Below are 27,771 nucleotides of genomic sequence, written 5' to 3'. Positions count from 1 at the left end.
CCAAACAAAACATCTCAAGTCCTTCCATAAAGAGCAAGACAGCAGAAAAAAAAGTGTACATAAACGCTGCTCTGGCATCCCATTGCCTTAACTATGGTCATCGTATTAACTGGGGTGCTGATGTCGTAGTAATCCATGTTAATGACTTGACCCAAAGCAACATCTGGAAACAACGTTAATTAACTGTATAAAAGGGCGAAATTTAAATAGTAGCCCTGGTATCCTTCTCAACGACCAATTATTATCCTGCCCTATTTTTTTTCTCTCTCAATCCGATTTAACAAAGGCCATAAAAGAATTGAGCTCTGGGGAGTCTGTCCTTATTTCATTGCAAGTCAGAAAGACGAAAGTATGAGCTATGATTAATAAAAATGTTTATTCTTCCATTCATGCCAATATACATGTTTCATAGCTGTCATGCGTTAACTCTCTTGATATTAATCACGCACATACATACATATATATATATATATAATATATATATATATATATATATATATATATATATATATATATATATATATATATATAATATATATATATATATATATATATATATATATATATATAATATATATATATATATATATATATATATATATATATATATATATATATCAGGCAGTCCTCGGGTTACGACGGTCTCGGCTTACGATGTTCCGAGGTAAGGTGCTTTTCAATTATATTCATCAGAAATTATTTCCAGGGTTGCGACGCATGTTCCAGGGTTACGACACCTACAACACTGATCTGGCAGATGAAATATGACACGAAAAATGCAAAATAATCAATATTTAAAGGGTTTTTTTATGAAAAATGCAATAAGAATGCAGTTTAAATAGTTTTCAATGCACCCAAAGCATTAAAAGTAAGGTTTTCTTAGGATTTTTGACCATGTTCTGGCTTAAGACACGTCTCAAGAACGGAACCCCCGTCGTAACAACCCGGGGACACTGCCGTTATATATATATCTATTTATATAGATATTATATATATATACTATTATATATATATAGATATATTATATAAATATATTCATATATGTATACATTATATTGTGTATGTATGTATGCGGTTAATATCACGAGAGTTATCACGTGAAGGCCATGAAATGTTTATATAGCCAAAAGTAAAAAAAAAATGGAAAGCTTTATTAGAAGATATATGTAGTACTTTTGTCTTTTTGACATCGTCAGACTCACAGTGAAATAAGGACAGATACATCTTGTATATGTACAGTATATGTAACCTTTTTAATAGTGTTTTTGTACTTATCTGTTATTATCTTGGGTAATTTTATTACTCGTGTAGTTTTTTTATTTGTGGCCATTTTTAGCAACTGACTGCATATTTTTTCGGCAGTTTAGTTACTTTTTTAATAATTTTGCTTTTAAATGTTTAAAACAAATTTATTCATAGATATATTCTACTTTTTTCGTGGACAGTTTCAAGACATTCCTTTGACTTTTTTTATACTCTTGTAAATTGTGTGTCTTTCAAATAAGGTTTTGGTTTTTGCTTATATATCTTTCAAGAAGTTTAGAAGTGTTCTCGTAGCTATTTCGATAGCCATTTGTAAACTGAAAAAATTTGCTTTAAGATTTTGAAACCTTTCAAGGGGAATATTGGTCAATATGACGGCTGTTTTAATTCCTTTATTATATTTTAAAAGCAAAGTTTCCGTTAACGACCGAATTCACTTCTATTGTTTGCATCAGAGTAGACAAATTAATCATCGGATATCAAAGTAAACAAATTAATCATTGGGTATCAGAGTAGACAAATCAATCATTGGGTTTCAAATTAGACAAATAAATCATTGGGTATCAGAGCAGATAAATTAATCATTGGGTATCAAAGTAGACAAATTAATCATTGGGTATCAAAGTAGGCGAAATAATCATTGGGACTTTTATTTATTGTGTAATTCCTTGCTTTGTTATCATTGTAATAATGTCAATTATTACGAAAATGCTGTTTGTGATGATGATTGTAAGGCATTGTAAGGCAGGTACGTGTCTCCATAGAGCACAGTATTAACACATTATACAGAAGGACGGAAAGAAACGTCAGTCTTTTTAATATCATAATTTCCTTTATTGGTATGAAAAAGTACATTACTAGTAAGAGGTAATTGAAGGCATTAGGGAATGGTCGGTGTATAAACAAGTCAAGACAGAAACAGGTTATAATTGGATAACCGCCTCGGAGACTCCATTTAGTCGTAAAAATACAAGACAGTCCCGGGAAAAAACAGATGAAACAGTTCTACATTTTCTACCTACGCGAGAAAAAAAAAAAACATGGTGACAGCTCTATAAAAATTGAACTTTGGAATACAGTGGAAATATATCATACACGTTTGATACAGAAGAGTAGAATAAAGGAAAAAAATGAGACAAACGCCTTGGAAGAATCGTCAGTATTTCACAGCTCATTGAATCAGTCCATTGAACAGACTTTCTTATGTTTTATTGACTAAACGAAGCCTCTTTTAATACGAGGGGACACAAGGTCGCGTTAGGGAGTCTTGGAGTCTCACGGCTCCTCATCCCCCTACCCTCCAAAAAGAAAAAAAAGTAAACTATCTACATCATGTTGGAATTGCAGAGTTTTACCCTGATTAGTCACCAAAATATTCTTTTTTTTATTTAAATGAAATTTTTTGCCGTCATCGTCATCATGTTCAATTTGACGGCCAGGACAGTTGCAACCATCTCAAAAAAAAAAAAAAAAAAAAAAAAAAAAAAAAAAAAAAAAAAAAAAAAAAAAAGAAGTCTGTTTGGATTTCCACGAGACTCCATCTTTTCTGTACCAACTATAAATAATGGAAGGGGCTCGAAGGATTTTCTTGTTTTCATGAATGACTTGTACAGTAAAAGGATAAGGTCAAGGACTTTACGACTGTGATTAGAAGACACACTCACGCACACACGCACACACACGTAAAAAAAGAAATTGCTTTTTCCTTTTTATATATTATTGTAAGTTCGATGCTGCTAAAACTCCTGTTTAACGGTGAGCATTAAATCGAGTTAAGTTACTACAAAAGACATTTGTCTGTGAAGGAAATGCACTTCGTGACTTGTGTGTTTTATTTTTAGAAAAAGGGTATTACTCTACCATGACATTCTGTTGACAGATCAAAATGGTTGACATCAGTCCCCTCTTTACCAGTGGGAATGGAGTTCACATTGAAAATACCTCGACGACACCCTCACATATCCTTCCAAGACACCTGTTTGTAATATCCTTTACAATAAATAGGCTACAAGGTGACTCCAGGTACCATTGTCTGCATCACTGAGATTTTATTCGCAACGGCGAACGGAGAGACAGAAGAAAGACGAGGGTTTCAAGTGTTTGGCCAAAATGTCGCGCACTTGCAGTAATCCTGATGAACTGTACCGGAAGCTCAGAATTGTCCAGGCGAAAAATAGTCGTTTAGGAGAACCCTCTTCTTCTTTTCTGTCGCTTTCGTCGCTTTTTGCGGCGTGTGGTCCAAAAAAAAAAATCTTTTTAAAACTGTTTCTTCACAACTAGACTCCTGAGTTGTGTTTTTCTGACTGAGGAATCCACAAATGTCACAAAAACGGAGAAATGCTATTTACAAGGTTAACAAAGAGGCTATTATTGTAGGCACAACACCTGTGTGTGTGTGGGGTTTTGAGCATATTTTTTTTCTTGTTTGGAAAATAATTGACACACGTTTCAGGATAACAGGTTATTTTGATTTTCAGAATCAGATTAGAAAATGGGTTGCTGTGTGTATCGAGCGGGATTATTCCAAAAGCCCATGGTCTCAAATTCACAGACAGACAAACAGACAGACTTAATCGAAAGAATTTATGGCTACAGTGAAACACTGCTTGTTAGCACCAAACACATTTGGTCAAGAGTAGTAGTTATTACACAGTTCAGCGTATAAATAGTTAATTGGCTTTGTATATATCAGTACTTTGGCAACAGTCTGACTAGAGGGCCAAGTCTACAACTGCTTTTTTTTTAATAAATCACAAAATAAAAATCACAATCCCTGGTTGCAAGTCCCCCAAAAGAAGAAACTTGAGTCTGGGGTCAAGGTTGAGTAGTCAGGAAATAAAATAGTAGATTACGAAGGCTATAGTCAAACCTGACCCACAATATTAAAGGGAAATCATTTAGACATTCCATATTACATAGTAACAATAAGAATCACAGAAATCCATCGGGTTGCAACGTAACAATAATCATAATAATTATAATTAACAACGGAAGGCGACAAAGTCACGAAAAAACAGATTCACAGTCCTAGAATATTATTATCAACAAAATCTTTGGTCTGATTTGGACTTGAGAAACGCTCACCCCCAAAAAACGGTCCTCGCCCTCCCTACCTCCCTTCGAGAGAGAGAGAGAGAGAGAGAGTCTACGTACATCCAACTGTGAGAACCGTTTGGTTCCTCTCCTTGTTCCCAGTTAGTCTGTTCCTTCACAGACGTCCCAACAATTCCCTAAAAATGAATCCCTGCCGGCCCAGCACAGTCTTCGGCTATTGAAATATTATCTGTGGGACGTTTCAAAAGAAAAAAAGTATTAACCTTTTTTTTCATTCCCACTTTAATTTTTACTCATACACATCTACAAAATGATTCTAAGAAAGATCAAAAGAAAAAAAAAGCAAATAAATTTAAAGTACTGCCTGAGCCATTGCTTCTTCTTCAAACTAAATCATGAACGTACAATCAGGCATCCGTCTCAAAGGGTCCCTAGAAATGAGGAGGAAGGACTATTTTCTTCCTCATCATTCATCCCTCTCTTTCTCTCTTACGGTCCTCTTTTTAAGTGTCATGCAGCAGGTTGGCAATCCACACGTTCACAACCCAGTCCACAACCTTTGAAGTTGCCCTTTCGAGAGGGGTTAGAATTCTAAGTCCCACAACCAAATGTTTATAACCTACAAAAGGTGTAACAAAATATCCATTATTTACACCCCCTGGTGGGATTCCAGGATTTCTTGCGATCCAATTAGATCCTATTCTTAATCGAAGTATTCCTTTGTATCAAAACATACCCACTTACACACACACTCATAAAAGGGTTGAATTGAGCTTTTAACATCAATTACTTTTGTAAACATACAGCCACTTCTCGCAGTTTGACAGAGGTATTGTCATCATTCTTATCTAAGAGATAAACACGCCTGATTCAGTAAACTAATAATTGTACTCAGAATCTCCACATCTCTAACGTTAGGACATACCAAATGGAATTGTATCTTAGGACAAGATAATGGAATTGTAAATGGAAGGATAAGGAGTGATTGCATACAACTGCTTGGAAAAATTAAGGAAAAGGTCAAATAATAAATTAATATTAATCCTAGAAAAATAGGATTAGCGTTATAGTTTCAGTCAATATATACATATTTTGCAAGTATGTAAATGAACCACACTGACAGTGGCAATATAAGGTTACTATATTACCAGATGATTAGTACATCCTTACATACGCTATCGTAATCATAACCACCTAACATAGGTAGCTAAATGTTTCAAGGAAAACATTGCAAGAGTTGTTTCCAACAAATTTCTACCCGTTGTACCAACTGAATTAAAATCAAACTAGGTTTAACTAGTGGACTGCTGATTTCACTTGGGCAGAGGCAGCTTTGTGAGCAAGGTTACGATGACTTATACCGCGTCGACCGTGGGTCCATCTCATGTGCAACTGTAGTCGAGCCCTAGATGAAAAGATTGGACGACGAGGACACCGACGGCACTGGCGATTTGCAAAGCCTGGGTGATTGGCCAGACCCTTCCTTTTCACTTTGAGAGGTACTCTGCGGCGGGGTGTGCTAGAGGTAGACTCTTCATTAGATTCTGATTCTGCCACTGTTATGACTTTCTTTGGGCAACTTTGCTTCCTTGATCTCTTGCTGAATCTTTCAGTATCAGGCTCCTGTACTTCAGCTACTGGAGAAGGTGATTCTCGATTAGCTGCTGGAATAGCAGACTCAATCATTGTTGGAGTATTGGCAATTGCTGGTACTGGTGATGGAAAAACATCAGTGACAGTACGTTTACGATTAAGACCAGTCACAATGGCATCCAGGGGACTCTCCAGAGAACTTGGGCGTACGTGTACCTTTTTCCAGAGTTGAGGACCATACACAGCGGTAAACACATGTACACATGCAGCACATACTTCCTTGTGGTGTGTGAGCCAATGATCTCTTGACAGCTCATCATGTGTCAACTGGTAACCACAGTGTGGACAGCAAGAGGCACCACTTCCACCATGATCACTGCGCACATGTTCAGCCAAGGCCCCACCACCACTTAGGGTCTGACTACAACCATTCACTGGGCATATCAACGGTGAGGAAGGTGGTGAAGGTTCAGACCTAATTTCTGTTTTCATAGATAAGTCGTGTGCTGTTTCCTGCACAGCTGGTGTGGTGGATGGGATGGTGGTGGTGCGGGTTATTCTTGGGTGGCTCAGATGCTGGTGAGTCTCGAGTGCAGGACGGGTGTCAAAAGTGAGACCACACGAAGAACAGATGTACCGTCTGGAGTAAGGGTTGTTGTGACTGTAAGGAAACAAAACAGTTATTCGTCAATGATTTAGAAACTATTGAGCTAATGTTAAGGAAGGGATTCAGAATTTGACTGATTGACAATATTGATTTAAAGAGGTAGCTATAATATTTAGTTTTTCAAAGCCAGCTCATTTATTCAATTTCACTGATTGTATCCTTTTGCTAATCAAGTACGCTTGAAGATACTCGTGAATTTTTTTTGTTTTGTAGCTTTCAAGAAGTAGTTAGATAATCTAATCAGTGAGTTAGCAAAATTTTGATTTTATACTAAAGATTTTTATAATTTCATGGAACTGGTAGTTTTTTCTAAATTAAAAAATTGTCAATAAGGGCTTGATGAAAATATGCATGAATATCTCAGTAGCTTTTTAATACTCACTGTTCTTCACGGGTATGCTCCAGCAGACGTTCTTGGGTGTCAGCAAGAAAATTGCACTTGTTACAGATTCTCTTGTTATGAACTTTCCACACGTGAGTGGACAGCCGTTCAGCCCTGGCAGCTTTGTAGTCACACATAACACATGCAAATGGCTTTATGTGTGTATTCATATGTCGCTTGAGGCACCAATTGTCACTTCCTGACCAGTGGCAGTAGGGGCAAGTGTATGCTCGATCTCCTCGCCTTCGTCCACGACCAACATCTGGGCTTTCATTTCCAGTTATAACATTCAGACTTAAGCCCATAGTTATTACTCCCGCAGGAGATGGTGGATTGCATTCTTCAGGAGTGGAAGGAGCACTCATAGCTGTTGCCACATCAGACACAGATACTGCTGGAGTAGCAGTTGGGGGAGACGGTACTGGAGGTACTACAACAACTGGAGGTGGGGCTGCTACTGGTGTCACAGCTCTAGGTGGTTGAGGAGCTTCTGTTGGGAGTGATGCCACTGGGGAAGGAGGGGATCGCGCAGCAACTCTTCCTGTTCCTGGCTGTTTGCGGATTTTGGATATTTCATACTCGGTCTCGGGATGCATCCTCACAAAGTGTTTTTTGACGTGGTCTGCACGGTTGAACTGTTTGAAACACAAGTAGCAATGAAAAGGTTTGTCATCTTTGTGAATATTTTCATGACGGGTGTAGAGGTCCCGTCTGTCAGTGGCATAAGGACAGTGAGGGCAGTAAAAACGCTTGTCTGCTAATGTGTTGCTAGAGTCTATTCTGTTTTCTACTTTGTTACGAAGCTCTTGCATCAGACGAGTCACCTCCATGAGAGTTGAATTCTCCTTCCACATTGTAGTGTCTGCAAACTGTTCATTGTGTTGTCTTGTGAGATGCATCTTTACACAGCGTGACCAAGCAGATGTGTATGGGCATCTGGGGCAAGAGAACACCCTCAGGTTAGCGTGGGCACCTAACCAATGCTCTGCTACTCTAGACAGAAACCCAACACACTCACAATCGACACACATGAATAGTTTTTGGGCTGGATTGTATGCCGCTACTTTTGATTCTGTCCACGTGAGTCTGATGTCGTTTTCAATCCATATATCTTCCACTACCTTCGGTTTGATGTCATCAAGGGTGGCACGTCGGTAGGATGAGTAGAGGGACTTCAGGCCTTGTGTCCTTAGGTCAAGTGCAGTTTCACATTCTTCTTCCTTGGCAGCTGGTTCACTCTTGACATTATTCTGCCAAGAGCTGTCACTGTCTGTGCTGGTTGGTGTATCGTCGGCAGCAGACAACTTGCCACTTCCTATTGAGGAGGTTTTGGTGGTGAGAGCGAGAGCGTGGGGAGCAGTGAGGGCTAACGGCAGATGAGATGTTGGATTCAGAACAGCTAACGAGGCGGCCACGGACGCCGGGTCGTACGGGTATATTTTGGCCGCCATTTGCTGCAAGATCTGGGTGTAGGCAGTCAGGTCGAACGACAGCACAGGAGAGACTCCCGCAGCTGTTGTGCCCTTGGCGTTAGGGGATGATGTGGTGGTCATGGCTCCTCCCAGAGCCAGCAGACCTGAACCCAGGCCTGCCGTTGCTGCTGCTGCTGCCTGGTTCATGACTTCGCTCGTCCGCATTGTTACCGTCGCATCATCTGCAACAGAGAAGAAGAAATTGACTTAATGAAGAATTCAACGCTGGTTGATTAGTGGTAGTGCGATCACCCTATAATTTTAATGCTACTCCCCTCTGATCCAATTTCCCCTCTACTTAAACCCGGCTTGCAGGTGTTTCTCTAAACAGTTCACAGGTGCCATTTTATACTGCACCTGTCGCAGTGTATAAAGCAAGGAACATCAAGTTGATGAGGTACCTTTTTCTCCTGCTTTTCTTTTATTTTAGTTATATATATCACAGAAATTACTTTTCCTCCATACCATATTTCTTATAGTTACAGTCAACTGCCCACATGTTTGCATTCCTTCGAAAAATTCCATGTACTAAATAGCCAATACTGACAACGTTTAGTCAATCTCCCTCTCTCTCTCGTCGTAACAATACGGGTGAACAGCATACGCAAAGCCCAATTATTAAGTATATAATCATGTTTATGTAAACAAAAAATAGTTTTACGTGAATGTTACCCGTGACGATGACATTAAGAGACTGTTAGTAACATAATTAGATGCTAGTGAAAATATTAAATCTCGGTGTTCAAAAAAAAAATTGCTGGTTTTTTTTTCAGCGTTGAAGGCCCTAAACGGTGGAATCGCACCTGACACTAAAGGATGTTATTATCTGTATCCGTTTACTGGTTCAGTTCGGTGAGGCATACTGTAGACTAGTTTATACATACACACACACACGTATTATACATACATACATATGCACATATAATATATATATATATATATATATATATATATATATATATTAGATATATCTATATATTATAATATATAATATATATATGTGTGTGTGTGTGTGTGTGTGTAATACATGTATGTGTTCGTATCTGTGTAAACTATACTGTCTACAGTATATATATATATATATATATATATATAATATATATATATATATATATATATATTATACATATATATATATATATATATATTATATATATATATATATTATATATATATATATATATATATATATATATATATGATTTTGATCGACTTGTGTTATAGAATGTTAACTTTCACTGCTCGTGGGAAAAAGCTACAACTGTTTGGTGGTTATTTACAATGTGAGTCACAGATCGAAATATACTATTATTATTCTTATTATCATCAATGTTTTAACAACCTTGCAACTCCCTTGCAACTTCCGGAACCGGATTCAATCTCGTGTCATTTAAAACGCGAGTCTTCAATTCATTAATTACACCCTCCATCTGCTGCTGCCCCACCCATTTACCTACACCCTCTCTCTCTCTCTCTCTCTCTCTCTCTCTCTCTCTCTCTCTCTCTCTCTCTCCTCTCTCGTCTCTCTCTCTCCTCTCGTCTCTCTCTCTCTCTCAAGCATAAGTTGCAGTAACAGATAAAAGGAAAAATGTAACAAGTCTTCATCATTATAACCACATTCATATTGTTGATTCATGATGTCTTGGCTACTTGGTGAATAAGTTGTGGTCGCTTCCGGTTATACTGGAAATGAATAAAACTTCGCATATTTTTTAAGTCAATGTAGGTGACGTGATTCACTTCCGCAATCGCCAAGTTTGGTAATAGATATATTCTTGCGTTCAGTATAATGAATTCATTCTGGGAAATTATGTCGTCATTAGGGTATATATGTCACGTGACTGCCGTGTATGCAAAGGGAGACTTTACTTGTGACGCTATTCACTGCAAAAATGTTATAGACCGTAAGTTCCTCATGGAACGAGTGGGTTGCGTACCCGCCTACCAATTTGGTAGCCCGAGTTCGGAACCAGAGGAATTTTTTCTGATGATTAGAGATTCATTTCTCAATGTAATGTGGTTCGGATCCAACAATAAGCTGTAGGTCCCATTGCTAAGTAACCAATTGGTTCATAGCCACGTAAAATCATCTAATCCTTCGGCCCAGCCCTAGGAGAACTGTTGATAGCTCAGTGGTCTGGTTAAACTAAGGTTTACTTAACATATATAGAATCTGTCGCTTCTTTCGGGCCTGGGCTAGAAAAGGACATCAAGTTCTTCGTCCCATTGGCTTTTCATGTGAAGATGCTCGAAACCAGCCCATCCTGAAGGAACGAAAGAAAGATAATAAGGTATCTTCCCCCGTAATCGATGTCAGTTTCGTCGTCGCCGAAGGTGAGATATTGAAGGGAAGTCAGTTTGTCACGTCACAGCGAACATTTAAAGGCAAATGGAAGCAAATATTGCTACAGACAAAGCGACTAACACTATGTAATTTAAAACTGCGAGATTGATCCAGTCGATTGAGCGAAGATAACATGATAATGTAGATGAATCCCATGGGGGGGGGGGGGGGGGGTAATGCCGTCAATGCGCCTCATGCGGTGCACTGTAGACATTACTTTAAAGGTCTTTGCAGCGTCCCTTCGGCCCCTATTGGCAATGCCTTTCATTGTTTTTACCTATACATCCGTTTATATTCTCTTTCTTCCATCATACTTTCCAAACTCTCCTAACAATTGATTCATGGTGCGAGGATTCCCCCCTGTTACACCTTTCAAGCCTCTTTGCTGTCGATTTCTATTTCAGCGCTGAATGACTTCAAAGGTCCCAGAACTTGGCCTCTGGCCCAAAACCTCCTATGTTCTATTCTAATACGTAAGAAAAACGAATTAAATCGATACAGGCTCTAACAAAACAAGCAAAACGGTAGTGTAAAGTTATTGAAGATAAATTCAGAAAGCCCCAGAAGGCTGTTGATGAAAGCCATATCAGTATTCAGTAGTACATTCAACCAAGGACAGTTTTGGCGCTCCGTCTGTCTGCAGTCGAGTGTGGGGGGGGGGGGGGGGGGTGGGGGGGGGGTGGGGGGGGGGGGGGGGGTCTCAAGACAATAACCTATTGAGGATAAAACATCATTTTTTAAAGATAAATTAATACTGTGGTTTCAGAGCATCCCCATCCCTCTCGAATAGGAAACACGGAAAGAAATAAGGAATAGTGTGAAATAATAATAATAAAAAAATTTGGATATTTTGGAATTATGTCGGTACAATTTCACATGACTTGCTTTAAAATATGCGATTTTTTTTTTACCGAAATTCGCTCGCGTACAAACCTAACTTTTGCAGCGTGTAGGTCTAAAGACAGCTGCTCCTCAAACGAAGAGTAACATCACTGAACTTCTAGAGTAAATATGGTAGAACTGAAGAGAGATCAGAGGGACGTGAAATAAGAACCTCTATTAAAGCGGAAGACCGAAAATATTGTATTGGAAGCGGAAGGATTAAGCAGAAAGGTACAGCAGGCCTCCAGGTGATCTTGAACCGATTCAGGAGAGGGGTGTTCCTCATCTCTTAAGAATTTTAATTACATAGGAAGCTTAACCATAGATTGTATAACTTTCGAACTTGGTACCCAGTCACGTTAAATATATCTTAGTTTCACCAGACCACTGAGCTGACTAACAGCTCTCCTAGGGCTGGCCCGAAGGATTAGATATTTTTACGTGGTTAGGAACCAATTGGTCACCTAGTAACGGGACCTACAGCTTATTATGGGATCCGAACCATTTTATATCGAGAAATGAATTTCTATCTCGAATTTCTATCACCAGCAATAAATTCCTCTGATTCCGCGTTGGCCGAGCCGAGAATCAAGTCACAATCCATACGTCCGGGACATCTCGCATTGGTGCTCAAGAACAAATTCATTTCATTTCCTTGACGCAGAGAGAGGTCTTAATGTTGGATTAAGAATCGAGTCCAGGAATGAGCAGAAATCACTCGGCGAATGTAAAAGAGACAGGGGGCGTGTGATCGTAGTGAACAGATCATTAAATCAATGTCGGTGTTAGGGGAGGGGTGGCAAGGTCAAGACATATTGGAAAATAATACATATGGTAGTACATTGCTGTGAGAGGCTACACCACTTTCCCGTTGGAAGTATCAATCACTACTTTGGTGGCCTGGTTGCTCGCTCTCTCTCTCTCTCTCTCTCTCTCTTCAATAATTCTATATGTCACTGGCTCCCACTTTCGTCCCCTCCTGCCTTACCTAGCCCCCCTTTGTCCCCCCCCCCCCCCCTGGTCGGTGTTCGCTGTCTAATACATAATTTCACCCGGACGTCAGCACCTCTCCCTCAACCCTTACCTCTTGTCACTTCCCTCCGCCTGACATCTTACACACTCCCTTCCCTAATCCCTGATACTCTCTCTCTCTCTCTCATCGCCACCCACTTTCCCTTACCGTCTAATTCCAGTCACCGAGTTTTCTCCTTCTTGTGTACTGGACATGGAAACATAAAGTCTTTTGTATTTTTTTTCAGGGCAAAGGGACATTTAATGCCATTGATAATGCCAATAGTGTGAAACGTTACTTTTATAGATGTGTTTCTTTGACGTATTCGTGAGTCTCAAGAATCTCTCTGTTTCTCCTGCGGGGAAATATTAAAGCGGAACCATTTGAAGTGGCATTTAGGACTGGTCAGTCGAGGAGAGAATTCATTTAAGGCGATTAATAGAAAATGAACACGCAAATAACGACGAAAGAGTAAGGGAAGCGTAAAGAAGAAGGAAAGTTAGTAAGGAATGGAACGTAAAAATAAGCGTAAATACAACAAAATGATGAGCAGATCAAGTATGGATGGGCAGAAAATAAAAACAAAAGCAGCAGAAAGAACTTGGCAGAAGAAGAAAGATGGGAGGGGCGGGAAGGGGTGGTGGTGGGGGGAGAATTCGGGGTTGAGGTGAGGAGGATGAGGAGGAGGGGGATTCCGTAATCATCTCCAAAAGGGGGGAGAGGGGAAAGAAACCATTTATGGAGTTGGAAGCGATGATGCAAGAATAGGTGCCTCCATACAGGTGTGTGTGTGTCATTCTGCCTGTCTTGTTTGTATGCACATGGGGAGGTGGGGGGAAGGGAGGGGGGAGGGTGTTAATATCAGCAGAGGCTCCCTTATTTGAGTGGTATGTCACCCCGCCACTTCATCCTCTCTCTCTCTCTAGCTCTCTCACTCCCTCTCTCTCTTTACCAGAGAGGAGAGAAAGGTGAAAATACGATGTTGCCTTATTCCATGTAAAGTTTGAACTCTCAGTAACTTTTTACTTGAGAGATAGAGAGATAAGTTTGGACAATGTTCCCATTTGCCGTTTACCACAATATATATATATATATATATATATATATATATATATATATATATATATATATATATATATATATGAGTGAGAGAGAGAGGAGCGCGCGTTTTTGGACATTACTGTTATAAACATACATCTGAGCATTTAACGAGAGAGAGAGAGAGAGAGAGAGAGAGAGAAGAGAGAGAGTACTCAAGGGGTAAAGGGGAAGGTGGCCGAAAGAGAAGCAACATAAATCCTCATTTGGAGTCTCTCAAACCCTCTCCCCACCCCATCCCTCCCTCCGGTGGCAAGCGGCGGCGGTGGTGGTGGTGGTACCTACTATAACCAACCCACCGACGAAGAGGGACCTTGCAATGGTCACAAGATGGGCAGCGCGGCGAGATGGATATAGACACATGCGCTACTAATAGAGAGCCCCAGCACCACCAGCCCACTCACTCGCACTCAGGCTCTCTCTCTCTCTCTCTCTCTCTCTCTCTCTCTCATGAAATGTTCAGCTGTAAATGGAACTATAGGAAATAATGCCCACATCGTGTATTCTCTCTCTCTCTCTCTCTCTCTCTCTCTCTCTCTCTTTGTGTGTTATAAAGTGTTCAGTTGTTAATGAAACTACCCTCGTCGTATATTCTGTGTATGTGTGTGCGATAAGGTGTTTAGCTGGAAATGGAGACTAGAAAATAATACCCTTTACGTCTGTTATCTCTCTCTCTCTCTCTCTCGTCCATTTTTAAATGCTCCCGGTCGAAATCACTCCTCCTATTGACTGGATCATATTAAATAAGAGTTCGCATGGCGTCTCCTGACTTTACGAGGATGACCCGTTAAGGGATTTTTTTATATATACCCATGGGAGTGGGAGAAGAGAGTGAGGGAGGAAGGGAGGGAGGGTTGATAAAAACAACGGTGCTGAGGACGTCGAGGACGAGCCCCCTATCCTTCAAGGTAGGAGGAGGAGGAGGAGGAGGTGGGAAGGGGGAGGGGTAGGAGGTGGAGCTCGCTTATGGTCCGGGGCGTATGGATCGTTCTTCCATACAAGTCGAGACTCGAGAGGGAAGAAGGTTCAGGTAGCTGTGTGTCCGTGTGGGTGTCGAGGGATGGAGAGAGAGAGAGAGAAAAAAAAAGCTGGGAAAAAATTCTGGGCGCTCCATGCGGTGTAATGGCTGAGTGAATGACTGAAAAGTATCTAGGTCCTCTGGCGGTGAAGTGACTGAGGAATGTTCGAGTGACCTAACTGATCCTGTTGGTTTTCTGATGATTGACTGACTGACAGACACTTGACTGAAAATGTTAGTTTTCATCCAGTCAGTTGAAAGGTGCTGAAAATATATCGAGGGAAAACCAGTCGTAACGAAGAGGCTCAGTGGAAAGTCTAGTTCCACTGTGTGTGAGAGCGCGCGCGCGCGAACGCATGTGTTAGCATGGTAGTGCCAGGTTTGCTTATGGATAGGGAGAGGGGTTGGTGGGGGGGGGGGGGTTCGAAGTCGGAGGACCAAAGGGAGGAGAAAGAGAGAGAGAAAGTGTGTGTGTGTCGTAGTGTGGGTTTGGCTGTGGGTGTGGGGAGTGTGGGGACAGGGTGGCAGGGAATGTATATCCGCGGAAAACCCCCTCCCTCCACACACACACACACACACAGACACAAAGATGGACACCAAGTATGACAGGAAAGGCCGTTTCCGATGGCATTCGCGTTGCGCTGCTTTTTTTGGGAATAACCCACACCTGAAGGAGGGTGAGGGAACCTGCGGTCGTTGTGCAAGAAAAATAATAGGAGAGGAGGTAGGCAGGCAGGCAGGTCCTTCCAAAGTTATTTCAGAATACATGATATTTGTACCCCCTCGCCTCCTCATGAACAGTAACGAATCTCTCTCTCTCTCTCTCTCTTTACATTTTTTTTTATATTTTCTTATTGGTTTTGCTAAAGGAAAAGTAACACGGTATCGGGAGGAGGGAATTCGGGAAGGCCCCTTGATAGGACCCCCCCCCCCCCTCTCTCTCTCTCTCTCTCTTTCTCTCCAACCAGCCCAGGAAAGGGTTACGGCAGTAAAGGAAAGGAATGAGATAGAGGGATGATCCACTGTGAAGAAAAAAAAAAAAAAGAGGGTCGGAAGTTCGGACATTCAATATGGAAAGGCCCAGAGAGAGAGAGAGAGAGAGAGAGATCCACACGAAAATCAGGGCTGGAAGTTAGGACATACAATATGGAAAGGGCTAAAAGAAGGCAGAAAGAGAGTGAGTGAGTGAGGGGAGCAAAGAGAGAATTATTAGGCAAGAGAGAAAAGGAGGGGAAGGTGTGCTAAAGGCTAAGAGACTCAGAAGGGTGGAAGGGTAGATGGGGGGGAGGGGAAGAGGGGAAATCCAACGCGCACCTGGAAATCCCTTTTCTATTCCCCTCTCGTGCTCGCTCTCTCTTCCCCCTTCCCCTCGCTTTCCCCTCTTCCAAGATATCATGGACAGCAGACAGCCCTCTTGAGGGGAGAATGTATGAAAAGGGTCGAAGCAACGTAGCTATTGCTGGACTCAATAACGGTGCGCATGATAAGTAATGGCAGTACTGTTGATTGTTATCATTCATAATATTACGATAAGTATAATTGCATAGCAATGATAAAGCATGAACTGAATAACCGAATGTTATCATTCATATATTATCAATGAGAAACATTAGTGTATAGCGCTAATAATAGCAACGGTTAAGCATGAATTGAATAATACTATCACTATCAGAAGAATTGCCATTACCATTACTATGAGTAATAGCTGCAGTATTAATAGTAGCTAGCTGAAGCAGTCGTTGTAGCTAGGCAACGGTTGAGTGATAACATTCTGTTTGTGCAAGATTCCGTAAGTTTTAAACTGCTGTCAGCTTTAAGTAATGCATACAGGTTGTACGTATTCAAGGAACTATCTCTCTCTCTCTCTCTCTCTCTCTCTCTCTCAAGACGTAAAACTGCAGTATTCAGGTTTAAACCTTATTTTGATTAGCTAAGAAAAGAGAAACAACTGGGAACTACTTGGAAACAGTATTGTTGGAGCATTTTTTTTATGTTCGTAAGATAAGATTTTGTAGAAAAATAACATGATAGTTCGCTCCGAAAAATTAAATCAATATAATTCACTTCAAGGGTCAACGAAAATGCCTGGTAAATTGCACTACGCGTTACTGCAGGTACTTTGTTCCATTGTAAAACAAGTTAGGTTATTAACTTGAAATATATAAAATCCCTTAGAGTATTCATTCAAAAGGCATGGATTCATGTATATTATATATATATATATATATATATATATATATATATATATATATATATATATATATATAATATATTCATATATATGAATATATATATATATATATAGTATATATATATATATATATATATATAGTGTGTGTGTGGGTAACTTATTGATAATGTTAAACATTCAGAGGATTTAGTATGTTTTGTGTTATTTTTTTAAAAATAAACAGTAATCGCTCGAGCAATTCCCAAATTTACTTGCAAATCGCCTCGCTTGAAAAGAATATCATTACTTTCAAATCAGTTCAACCAAAGTTATATTTGAATTACTTGTGAAGAAATTAATTGTTATATAAATGTTTGAATGTTGAAGTATTAAATAAGTACGAATTATACGTGATGAACCTTTGGCCTTACTCATTGTTGTGTCGTATAGTATCCGCCGTATTTTTAACTTTTATTGCACTGCTGTTGGTGTTATTTTTGTAGCATTATTCATGTTGAGAAGATCATTATCACCATAATTAATATTTTATTAAACTGTTATTGCTGCATCAGCTGCATTAATTTTATAGAAGTTCTTGTCTATTTTTCTAATTGTGGTTTTCTCATTGTTGCTTAAACTGGTGAGCAACGCACCGAAGGCTGTCATGTCGAAAACCATATTATTATTAGGTTTTATTGATAGTAATATTATAACTATAATTAATTTTAAATTGTGTCTTCTCAGTTTTGCTTGTAATTCTTTCCTCATCTACGTTAATATTGGATAATTATTGACCAGTGTTCGTACTTTGGTGAAGTTAAATACATTAGCAGCGTATTTACAGCAGCCTTTATTCTAAATATAAAGGATGTATATGTATTTACGATGCTGATGTTTTTTTTTCTTCGCTAAAGTATGAACGTAGATCAGTTATTGACCAATATTACAAGAGATAAGAATTATATTGAAAACTCAGAAGACAATAAAAAATTTACCCGAATGATGCAGCCATCCTGTTAATAGGACATGTTTTAGAGAGAGGGGGGGGGGGTGGGGTGTCCGCTTCCTTCGTATATAATATGATATTATATAATTATTATAGATTTATTACTATGAAGTTCGAAAAAAAAACCAGCGCCGTCATCCATCCGTCCAAAGTTCATGCACGAGCGCTCTCGCCCACCGAACGGCATCATGGTCATAATCGGAGCGACTCCGGCGAATAGAGAGCTCAAAGACCCACAGGTAAGGGGGCGATTGACGAGCGAAAAATGACGTCATTGTAATGATGCATTACGCGCTTAAACGACTTCCCCATTCAGGGTATTTAAGGATCATCAATGGAGCGGAGGGGATAAGGTCGCGTCACACAATAGCCGTTGTATATACAAGACGGAGAGAGAGAGAGAGAGAGAGTGAAAGGGGAGGGGTGGGTTGTAAAGGAAGGCTTTTGTTACAAAAGTGTTTAGTTCATTAGAGAGGGTCAGGTGCATTTTGGGGTTCTCAACACCCCCCCCCCCCACCCCACCCCACCCCATCCTCCTCCTCCTCCTCCCACAACCTCAGGTGATAAGGGTACGATTTCATAGAATGTGTATTTTGGCGATTATTTAATCACCGGATTCATTTATAAAGTGGACTTTTTTGTGAGAAAGAGGAAGGAACTTTCTCTCTCTCTCTCTCTTTCTCTCGCGTGCGCGCGACTTGTATGTTGTTTGTTTTTGCACGGTATCTTTAATAGTAGCTTACGGACATTTGTTTTAGATAATTGAAATAATTAAATAGTTATATGAATATGCAAATTAGTTGGTCAATACTGGGGCCATTTCCACAAGCTTAAGATGAATTACATACATGCATACACGCGCATAATATACACCCGAGAGAGAGAGAGAGAGAGAGAGAGAGAGAGAGAGAGAGAGAGAGAGAGAGAGAGAGAGATTTGCCGACATCCTATTCCCAACCCTTCAAAACGTATAGATAATAATTAATAGAAGAAAGGACTGAATGTAATTGCTCAAGGGATTTTTTTTCACAGCCGCAGTAAAAACCTTCCTAATTTATTATTGTAGCAGCTCGAGATTTTACTCCATTAAAGCTGTAAATGTGGAGAAGGCGGCTATATATATATATATATATATGTGTGTGTGTGTGTGTGTTTATAATCAATCCAGGCTTTCTTACTACTTACGTACAATGTTTTAAGGATGGAAAATATACGTTACGTACAAACAAACAAACAGGCAACATGCTAAGTGTCCTTGTACACATGTACGAACATTCACAGACACACACACACACTATAATATATATATATATATATATATATATATATATATATATATATATATATATATAATATATATATATAATCAAAACACATAAAAAAACATTTGCCTATTGCCCTCCCCCCCAACTTCCCCGATTCCTCCATAGAAATAGATATTAAACAAAAGGAGAGGATGCCTGACTAGAACATCCAAAAGCTAAAAAAAAAATGAGGAATAAAAAAATAAAAAAATAAGGAACTATCTTTCTTAAGGGCGTACCCGCACCACCCGTATCCAAGGAACCCCAATTACAGCTGAACATCTCTTTGCCGACGCTTTAGGATAATTGAGCGATACGCTTCGAACACGGCGACATCGAGAGAGAGAGGGAGTGAGTTTTTCTTGTAGCAGGTTCTTCATGCAGGGAGTTAACATAGAGATAATTGTTATTATCAGTATTGTAAGCGCTTTAACTTGGCGAAGGGGAGAGAGAGAGAGAATTATGTTAATTGTAAAGTGTTCGAGCAGGCAACGTGTTAGTATAGAGTATTAATATTGAATATTAGCAGCAGACCGACCCTAGAGAGAGAGAGAGAGAGAGAGAGAGAGAGAGAGAGAGAATGAATTATTGCTGTCACCAGACAGTTTAACAACAAACTGAATGTAAAGTGAGATAAAGAACGACAATTTGAAAAACTGTGATATACAAGAGAGAGAGAGAGAAAGGGGGGTAGGGGGGGGGACGCTCCCGCCAGAGATATGGAAAGGGATGAGGGAGGGGTTTATCAAGGTATGTAATGCCCGTCCTACCCCCCTCCTCCTCCCCCTCCCGCCATCCCATCCCAAATTAGGTCATTATTAATATGAGAGTTTTGCCGTGTGTGGTGTTCTGTTTCAGTCCTCTTCGCTCGATGCCTTATTGCTTCGCTCGACCCGGTAGGAACTGAGCCCTGATTTTGTTTATTCTCTCTCTCTCTCTCTCTCTAATAAATTTTGGACAAGTCGCTCTTGATTTGCTATTGTCAGTATTTTTGTTTGCACGTTATTGTGCGAAATGTAATAAAATACTGAACGAAGATAATTATAATAATAATAGCAATAATAATAATAATAATGAACCAAGGAAGTTGAAAGAATATTTATGCACAGAGTTTAAAATGTCCATAAATATATTTAACACTACTGTGGCTTTTAATTTTCAATAATAATAATAATAATAACAATGGCTGTATTGCAATTCACAGATTGTCCCTGACAGTACCAGCATGAGAGGACCTTTAACATCAGGCTCACAAACAAACAGGATTAAGAGATAACGCCAAGCGACGCATAAACAGCGGCAAATAACAGCCAGCGACATTTCTAAAACGATAACGTAGGCGACAGACAATATTGCCCTCTTACAGAGAAAATGGCTTTAACTTTTCACTCTACTTAATGGGAAAATTCGTTGATTGATGTATGTGTATGTGTATTGTATAAATGTGATATATATATATATATATATATATATATATATATATATAGTATATATATATATATATATAGAGAGAGAGAGAGAGAGAGAGAGAGAGAGAGAGAGAGAGAGAGTTTCTGATATCACAGTCCATGTGTATATCTACATGACATAAATATAGTTGATCTTATCAACTTACTGAAAAAAAAGTCTGTTCAACATTGACAAGTGTCTGGATATTTATGTTAAGTTTTGTTTGACCTTGTTTGAGAATCGTGTTTTAATTTGCAAACTATTCAGTTCACTGACCGACACGTGAGAGTTCAAGGTCTGTGAATGGATTCAGCAGGTTAAAATAAATTCATTATTACTACCCTGTTACATGACACAGCTGAAGGGGAGATATTATTATTGACACAGTATCTAAGTTTTACACTTTCTCATAAACGATTCCTACGTTGCTCTCAACTATCGCTGGGCTATAACCGACTTAACGCGGGAACTTATTGCTCGATAAGTGAATTAAAGTTAAGTAGAAACCAGTATCGAAAGATTAAAGTTCGTATCGGGAAACATAGTATAAGACGTAAGGAATCTGTCTTGAGTTACTTTGAGGCTGACTAATGTTCATTGTGAATTCTGTATCATAAGTAAGCCTTTACGATAAAATAGGGAGTGTCTTAAGTATGTATGTAGTCTGTGTTATAACTTTTAAGTCTATCTCAACTTTAAAAGTGTTCATCATAAGGCAGCCTGTCGTATGTTAGAAGTCCGAAATGACAGGATTAAAAATAAAAAGTTGAGAGCTATGAAGAAAAAAAATTCCACGGTCATAGGGTAATCGGAGTGTGCATGACACGGTAGGAACCTAATTCCCACTATTAAATGGGTCACGTAAACCAGACTAAGTCTAAAGAATGAAAACTAACATAGTGTACAAAGTCGCTCTCACGAATTTGGCATCACCTAGCGAATACACTTTTTTGTATAAAATGAGAAAAATAGTTGGATGACAATTGCCATTGTATTTCTGCCTCGCGTCGGGATCGAACCCAGGACTGGCAAGTGATGTTATTGCAGTACAAATGATTCAGGAATGAGAAGAGTTGAATTAAAGTAGAGAGAGAGAGAGAGAATAAAAAAGAGGTTTATCTAACATCCTGGTTAAGACCGATGCAACTAAAGTTTAGATATAGAAAAATATCAATTTAGGTAAATATAAATGTTAAAGATCAGCTATTTACTCTCATGTAACTTTAAAAGCTTGGTATCATACCACGTGGTCGTAATGAAAACGTTAGTTTAAATCCCAGATCAAAATAAAGTGAATAAAAATCTCCAGCTATTAAAATACCAAGCCTCCTGATCTAAATTGAAGATGACCCAGAAGTAAAAAAAAAGAAATAAAAAAAGAAAAGAAAAATAGACCAGACTTGGAAGAGTAGAAGAAAGAAAATTCATAAGAGGAACACGCAGATAAAGTTACAATAAAACAATAACAACAGGTGCTGAGAGGAATAGGGTTACTCAAGATAAAAAAAAAGAAAGAAAGAAAGGAGAGAAATGAAGATACTATCTTAGCACTTACCCTTGCACAACATGAATGCCTGTATTTTGTTTGAGCAAGATCCTGGGAGACGAAGAGAATGTAGTAGTATTCCAGCGTTTTGGTGAATAACTTGTGAGAATCGTCTTCGTTGTTTAGGGCTCCCGAGATGAAATCCCGCGAGATTTGAGTTTGATACTCCACACAATCTATAAAGTTTTTTTTTCTATAAAATGCACTTGTTTGGAGTTTGGGTCAGGAATGAAATTCCTTTCATATAAATCAACCCACAACTTTATACATCCTCGGAATGAAAGGATTTTAAAGTCCCACTTAGTTCTTTCAGAGACACACACACGTTGAAAACTCGAACTCCAATCGTTGCGAAAATTTCGACTATCGGCGAAAAGAAAAAAGACTAAGTAGTAGATAGTCCATATATTTTAACAGTGTGGCAGAGACGTCTAACGTTTAAGTAAATTGAGCACAGATTTCCTTTCGGGGGAAAATAAAACGTTCCCCCCAACACAGATAAAAACGTTTTTCAAGAACAGCCAGCGCGTGTCTCGTATGAGCGCCTCTCCTGATAAACACGTTCTCGCAACAGAGTGCAAAGCGATACTGAGGCTTAAGCACCGCTGCTGCCGCACATCCCGACCACCCTCCACGGTTACGTGCTGGGAACTGATGATGGTGGTGCCCGAGTGTGTGTGTGTGTGAGAGAGAGAGAGAGAGAGAGACTCGCGGGGGAGGCACAGAACTATAGACCACTAGTACCTCCGCCCTCTCTGGGAGAGACTGTGTAAGTGTGTGTATGTGTGCGTGTGTATGCTGTGTGCCTTCCTACCCCCTTCCGCCCACCACCCCTCGCTTGAAGGGCTGTGTTTAAGCCCCCCCCCCTCCCCCTCTCTCTCTCTCTCTCTCTCTCTCTCTCTCTCTCTCTCTCTCGTCCCTTTACTATCTAACAATATCAACTCGCCTTTATTTTTTCCTTCTGCTTTTGTTTTATTATTTTTTTCTTTCTTTCTCTTTTGTTTTAAGTTCAGCTGGAAATCTATTGCTTTCTGTTCGGCATCCAATCGGCTGGAGGTGGTTCTTTCACCTGAGGACGCACCTGAGTTTCTTTCCCCCCCGTTGATAGTGTAGTCTCCTCTGCCGCTACGGGTCGGTTCTAGAGATAAGGCAGGTGTTTGTGTGTGTACCTGTAGGTGCCTGTTTGCGCCCCTGCCCCCTTGGTCTCTCTCCTCCCCGCCCCCCCCCCCCCCTGTCTGTTTGCACTGACTCGTTTGTGTGTGCCTATGTAGACTTCCACCATATCTGCTATGAAATTGCCTTGTTTACGCGTTCCTCTCCTCTCTCTCTCTCTCTCTCTCTCTCTCTCTATCTCTCTCTATATATAGATATATATAAAAAATATATATATATATATATATATATAATATGAATAATTATCACATCACCGTGATTCATATAAATTATTCGAGCTACCAATGTCTTTTGATATCTAATTCGCTCTACCTCGGAATTAGTATATTTCATATATATAAACCGTTTACATATATGAAAATATTCCGAGGTACAGCGAGTTAGATATTAAAGGACATTTGTAGCTTGAATAGTGTGTGTATATATATATATATATATATATATATATATATAAATAAATAAATAAATATATATATATATATGAGTAACTTGATCACAATATATATGAAACGTGATGCTATGTATAAATAAAGGTAATGCCACGAAGCACGAAGGAAAATGAAAAAACGAGAACTGCCTAGATCTTTCGGTCTTAACGACCCTCTACTTATAAGCAAGACTATAGTAAAGGGCCGTTAAGACCGAAAGGTTCTGATATGGTTTCCTTTCTAGAAATTTTCACTTGACCTTGCTTGTTTTTCACACATTGTCTGACGGGGTGGACAGCCCACGGTCTTATCTAGTCCAAGGTATAGAGAATAATTCTATATACTTTGCGCTAGCCCTGCCCAGAACTAAAACTAGGGGCTCGGCATAAGGAAAACGGGAGCGTGGGGAGACTTCCAGTGCCTAGTCGTAGGTGGAGGCAGCAGTAGCTTACATTTAGCTGTTTTCTTTTTTTTACTTTTACTTTTGATGTCGGCCAGTTATTACCGTTGTTGATTCATTATCAGTGACATCTTCGCGTGAAATAGTTTTAATGCAAAACAGCAGTATTGTTTCTGAAAATATAATTATTATTATAAAGCATCTCAGAATAGCATGAGTCACTAAAATGGTGAAGAAATCCACAGTAGTGTAGACGTAAATATATATATTGTACTCCGCATGGGAAAATCAAAAGTTTTTCTTAGAAAATGCCCAACAGTTTCGTCCTCCAATGGACTTATTCTTGGAGCGTTTATTAAGGAAAGAGATAAAGTTTACAATGTATGTCAAAAAGGCCTAAAATCTATGCATATGGAATACTGTTTGCAAAAACTAGCAGTTTTAGCCATAAACCATTCAGCAGTAAAATAATAATAAAACAAGAATAGCAGTTGAACAACTATTCTTATTTTATTGTTATTTTACTTCAGAATGGTTTGTAGCAGAACAGATAGTTTTTGGTAACAGTATTCCATACGTTTAGATTTTAGGCCTCTCTTGGCTACATACATTGTAAACTTTATCTCTTTCTTTAATAAACTCTCCAAGAAGAGGTCCATTGGAGGACGAAACTGTCGGGCATTTCAAAGAAAATCTCTTTTGATTCTCCTATGTGGACTACAATTGAATATATATATATTATATATATATATATATATTATATATATATATATATATATATGAATATATATATATAATATATATTATAGTTATAAATTTTTTAAATCATATAGATATATCATATATATAACATATATATGATTATATATATATATATATATACAATATATATATATATATATATATATATATATAAGATATATATATATAAAGAGAAATTCCGAGAACCTGCTGATTCTCCTTAGCGTGCTCGTACCATGATAAGAGAGGGTCGTTACGAAATCTGGAAGTGCGGACCAATGTGTATTGAAGAGACTCTGGCCGTTGATTTGGAATCATGGAATCATCGTCCAGTATCAGATATTTACTTTTATTACGAGATGCATTAAGAAATGTGTGGTGTTGAGTAATGTCCATTTTCACGCTGAAATTTAGTTTTGTTTTTTTGTTTTTAAAACCTTATTATTTTCGATTGAAACTTAAAAGTAACTTAGAAACGTGGCAAATGTTTTGACAAAAGCTGTCAGTTTTCGTGTCAACTTAAGACAGGTCATTTATGGGACGGTTAAGCTAATTAACCCACGAAGTTGGTTGTTATTCTCTCCAGATACCAATTTTTAAAGGGCCGCCGGTTGATCCACGTATGACAGATTTAGACCACTTCGACAAAGTTTTTTTTTTTTTACCTTTTTCTTATTTTTTTTAACTACTGAATTTCTGCACCACAAAGAAATCCCCTAAATTTGAAAAGATTTCGTTGTAATGATGGAAAAGATAGAATTTATATGAAGCAAATAATAGTTTCATAAAGTATAAAGAAAATAGTTTAAGCAAAACAAAGGAAAATTAATAAGAAGGAGCAACTACGTGACATAAAATTTTAATTTGAATTTAAGTTCAAGTTTTGTATTACTCCATATGAAAATAAAATGTGCGGCGATGTCCAAGTATAATGTTTCGATCTCTATGTTATGCTTTTGTACTGACAAATGGAGGGAGGTGACAGACCTTGACAAGACAATCCCATTTCACTGTGACCCGCTGTCACTCTGTCATCCATACACGAGGAAAAAGTTAAGTATATCTTAGTTTTACCAGACCACTGAGTTGATTAACAGCTCTCCTAGGGCTGGCCTGAAGGATTAGATATGTTTACGTGGCTAGGAACCAATTGGCCACCTAGCAACGGAACCTACAGCTTATTGTGGAATCCGAACCACATTATATCGAGAAATTAATTTCTATCACCAGAGATATTTCTATCACCAGAGATAAATTGCTCTGATTCCGCGTTGGCTGAGCCGAGAATCGAACTTCGGACCTCCGGATTGGAAGCCGAGCGCGAAAACCACTTGTCCGACGAGGAACTCAAAGCGCGAGGAAATGGCAACGCCACTCAAAAAGAGGGTAAAAAGGCCAAATCTACCAGGTTATAATTCTTTTTCCTAAAAAATTTAATAGCTTTTAAGAAAATGTGGCACCAGAGCTCATCGCCTTCAAGTCTCAACCGTTTTAGCTAGACGATACTACACGCGCTCAGTAACACGTATGAACAATGTTAACAATTAAAAAAAACAAAAGCGCCGAGGTTTCTTCGGCGCAATCGAGTTTTATGTACAGCGTATAATCAAGGCCACTGCAAATAGATCTATCTTTAGGTGGTTTCGGTATAATGTGTCCGATAATATCGTTACCAGGCTAAATGTAACCATAAATAAAATTAAACCTACTAAGGCTAGAGGGCTGCAATTTGGAATATTTGATGATTGGAGGGTGGATGATCAACATACCAATCTGCAGCCCTCTAGCCTCAGCAGTTGTTTCAAGATCTGAGGGCGAACAGGGAAAAGTGCGGACGGACAGCCAAAGCCATCTCCATAGTTTTCTTTTACAGAAAAATAAAAGGGAAGCCAGAAGGTTAAACCTGGATTTACACCAGGGAGGTTGGATAGAGGGAGATGCCTTGACCATACAAACCCTTCGCTAATCATTCGGTAAGGCCAGGTAGGTCAGGTCAGTTAGCGGCACGCCCACAAGGATGGTCAAAAAGACCTTCGGGAACCAGTGAATGAACTCTTATACGGACAGAAATGAACTCTTTTCATTCTTTTCTACTGTTTGTTGTCGCTCAAGGAAGACACGGAAACTTTTTGAATTGCTTACGTTATTTTTTTGTTTTTTAAGTTCAATAAAGATATAACGGAAAATGCCAAAAATCAAGGTATATAGAATAAGGGAGAGAGGTACAGTCACTTTGGTCGCGGGGGTAGTTGTGGGGTATTTCCGTGACAGGCCTGGAGGCCAGGGTGGGAGCGGTCAAGGCAAGTACTACCTTGGGAAACTTAAGTACCTTGGGTCGAAGAGATTAGGCCTGTAAGGTGTCCTTTTCACTCTGTTATCTTGTATACGTTTGGCGTTCTTTCGAATTCATATAGGTCACTGTACTACACATACAAAATCGTGGATTGATAATGTTTGGCTCTCTAATATATAATAGAAACCTTGAATTAATATGCTTGGCAGGACTTAAAAAAATATTCAAGCATTTGACCTGGCATTTATTTACAAAGGCTTATGTATAATTTTACAATACATTATTTAATAAACTAACATAGATCGACATAGATAACACATAACAGTATCTGGCTTCATAATGGAAATTAAAAATACTTAGTAAAAGTAAAAAAAACAACAATTTTTAAAATTTTCATGGCATTATTGAGTTAATTTATGCATCTTTTTCTTTTTTTGCCTACTTGATAAAATTTGGGCATTCAGAGCTCTCATCCT

General features: G+C 38.9%; 1 protein-coding gene across 1 annotated transcript; it reads right to left on the bottom strand.

Annotated features, from left to right (window-relative positions):
- Positions 1–2,075: 2,075 nt before the first annotated feature.
- Positions 2,076–22,985, bottom strand: LOC135197010 (zinc finger protein 628-like). Its single transcript, XM_064223901.1, has 3 exons — positions 22,270–22,985; positions 6,960–8,613; positions 2,076–6,571 (listed from the first exon to the last, which is right to left on the bottom strand). Exons 1-3 carry the CDS (start codon positions 22,280–22,282, stop codon positions 5,614–5,616), a joined length of 2,625 nt encoding a protein of 874 aa, XP_064079971.1. The 5' UTR covers positions 22,283–22,985; the 3' UTR covers positions 2,076–5,613.
- Positions 22,986–27,771: the final 4,786 nt, after the last annotated feature.

The sequence above is a fragment of the Macrobrachium nipponense genome, chromosome 18, assembly GCF_015104395.2.
Source record: "Macrobrachium nipponense isolate FS-2020 chromosome 18, ASM1510439v2, whole genome shotgun sequence".
Classification (NCBI taxonomy): Eukaryota; Metazoa; Arthropoda; class Malacostraca; order Decapoda; family Palaemonidae; genus Macrobrachium; species Macrobrachium nipponense.
Note: the sequence above shows the minus strand (reverse complement) of the source record. Positions and strands in the feature narration are given on the sequence as shown.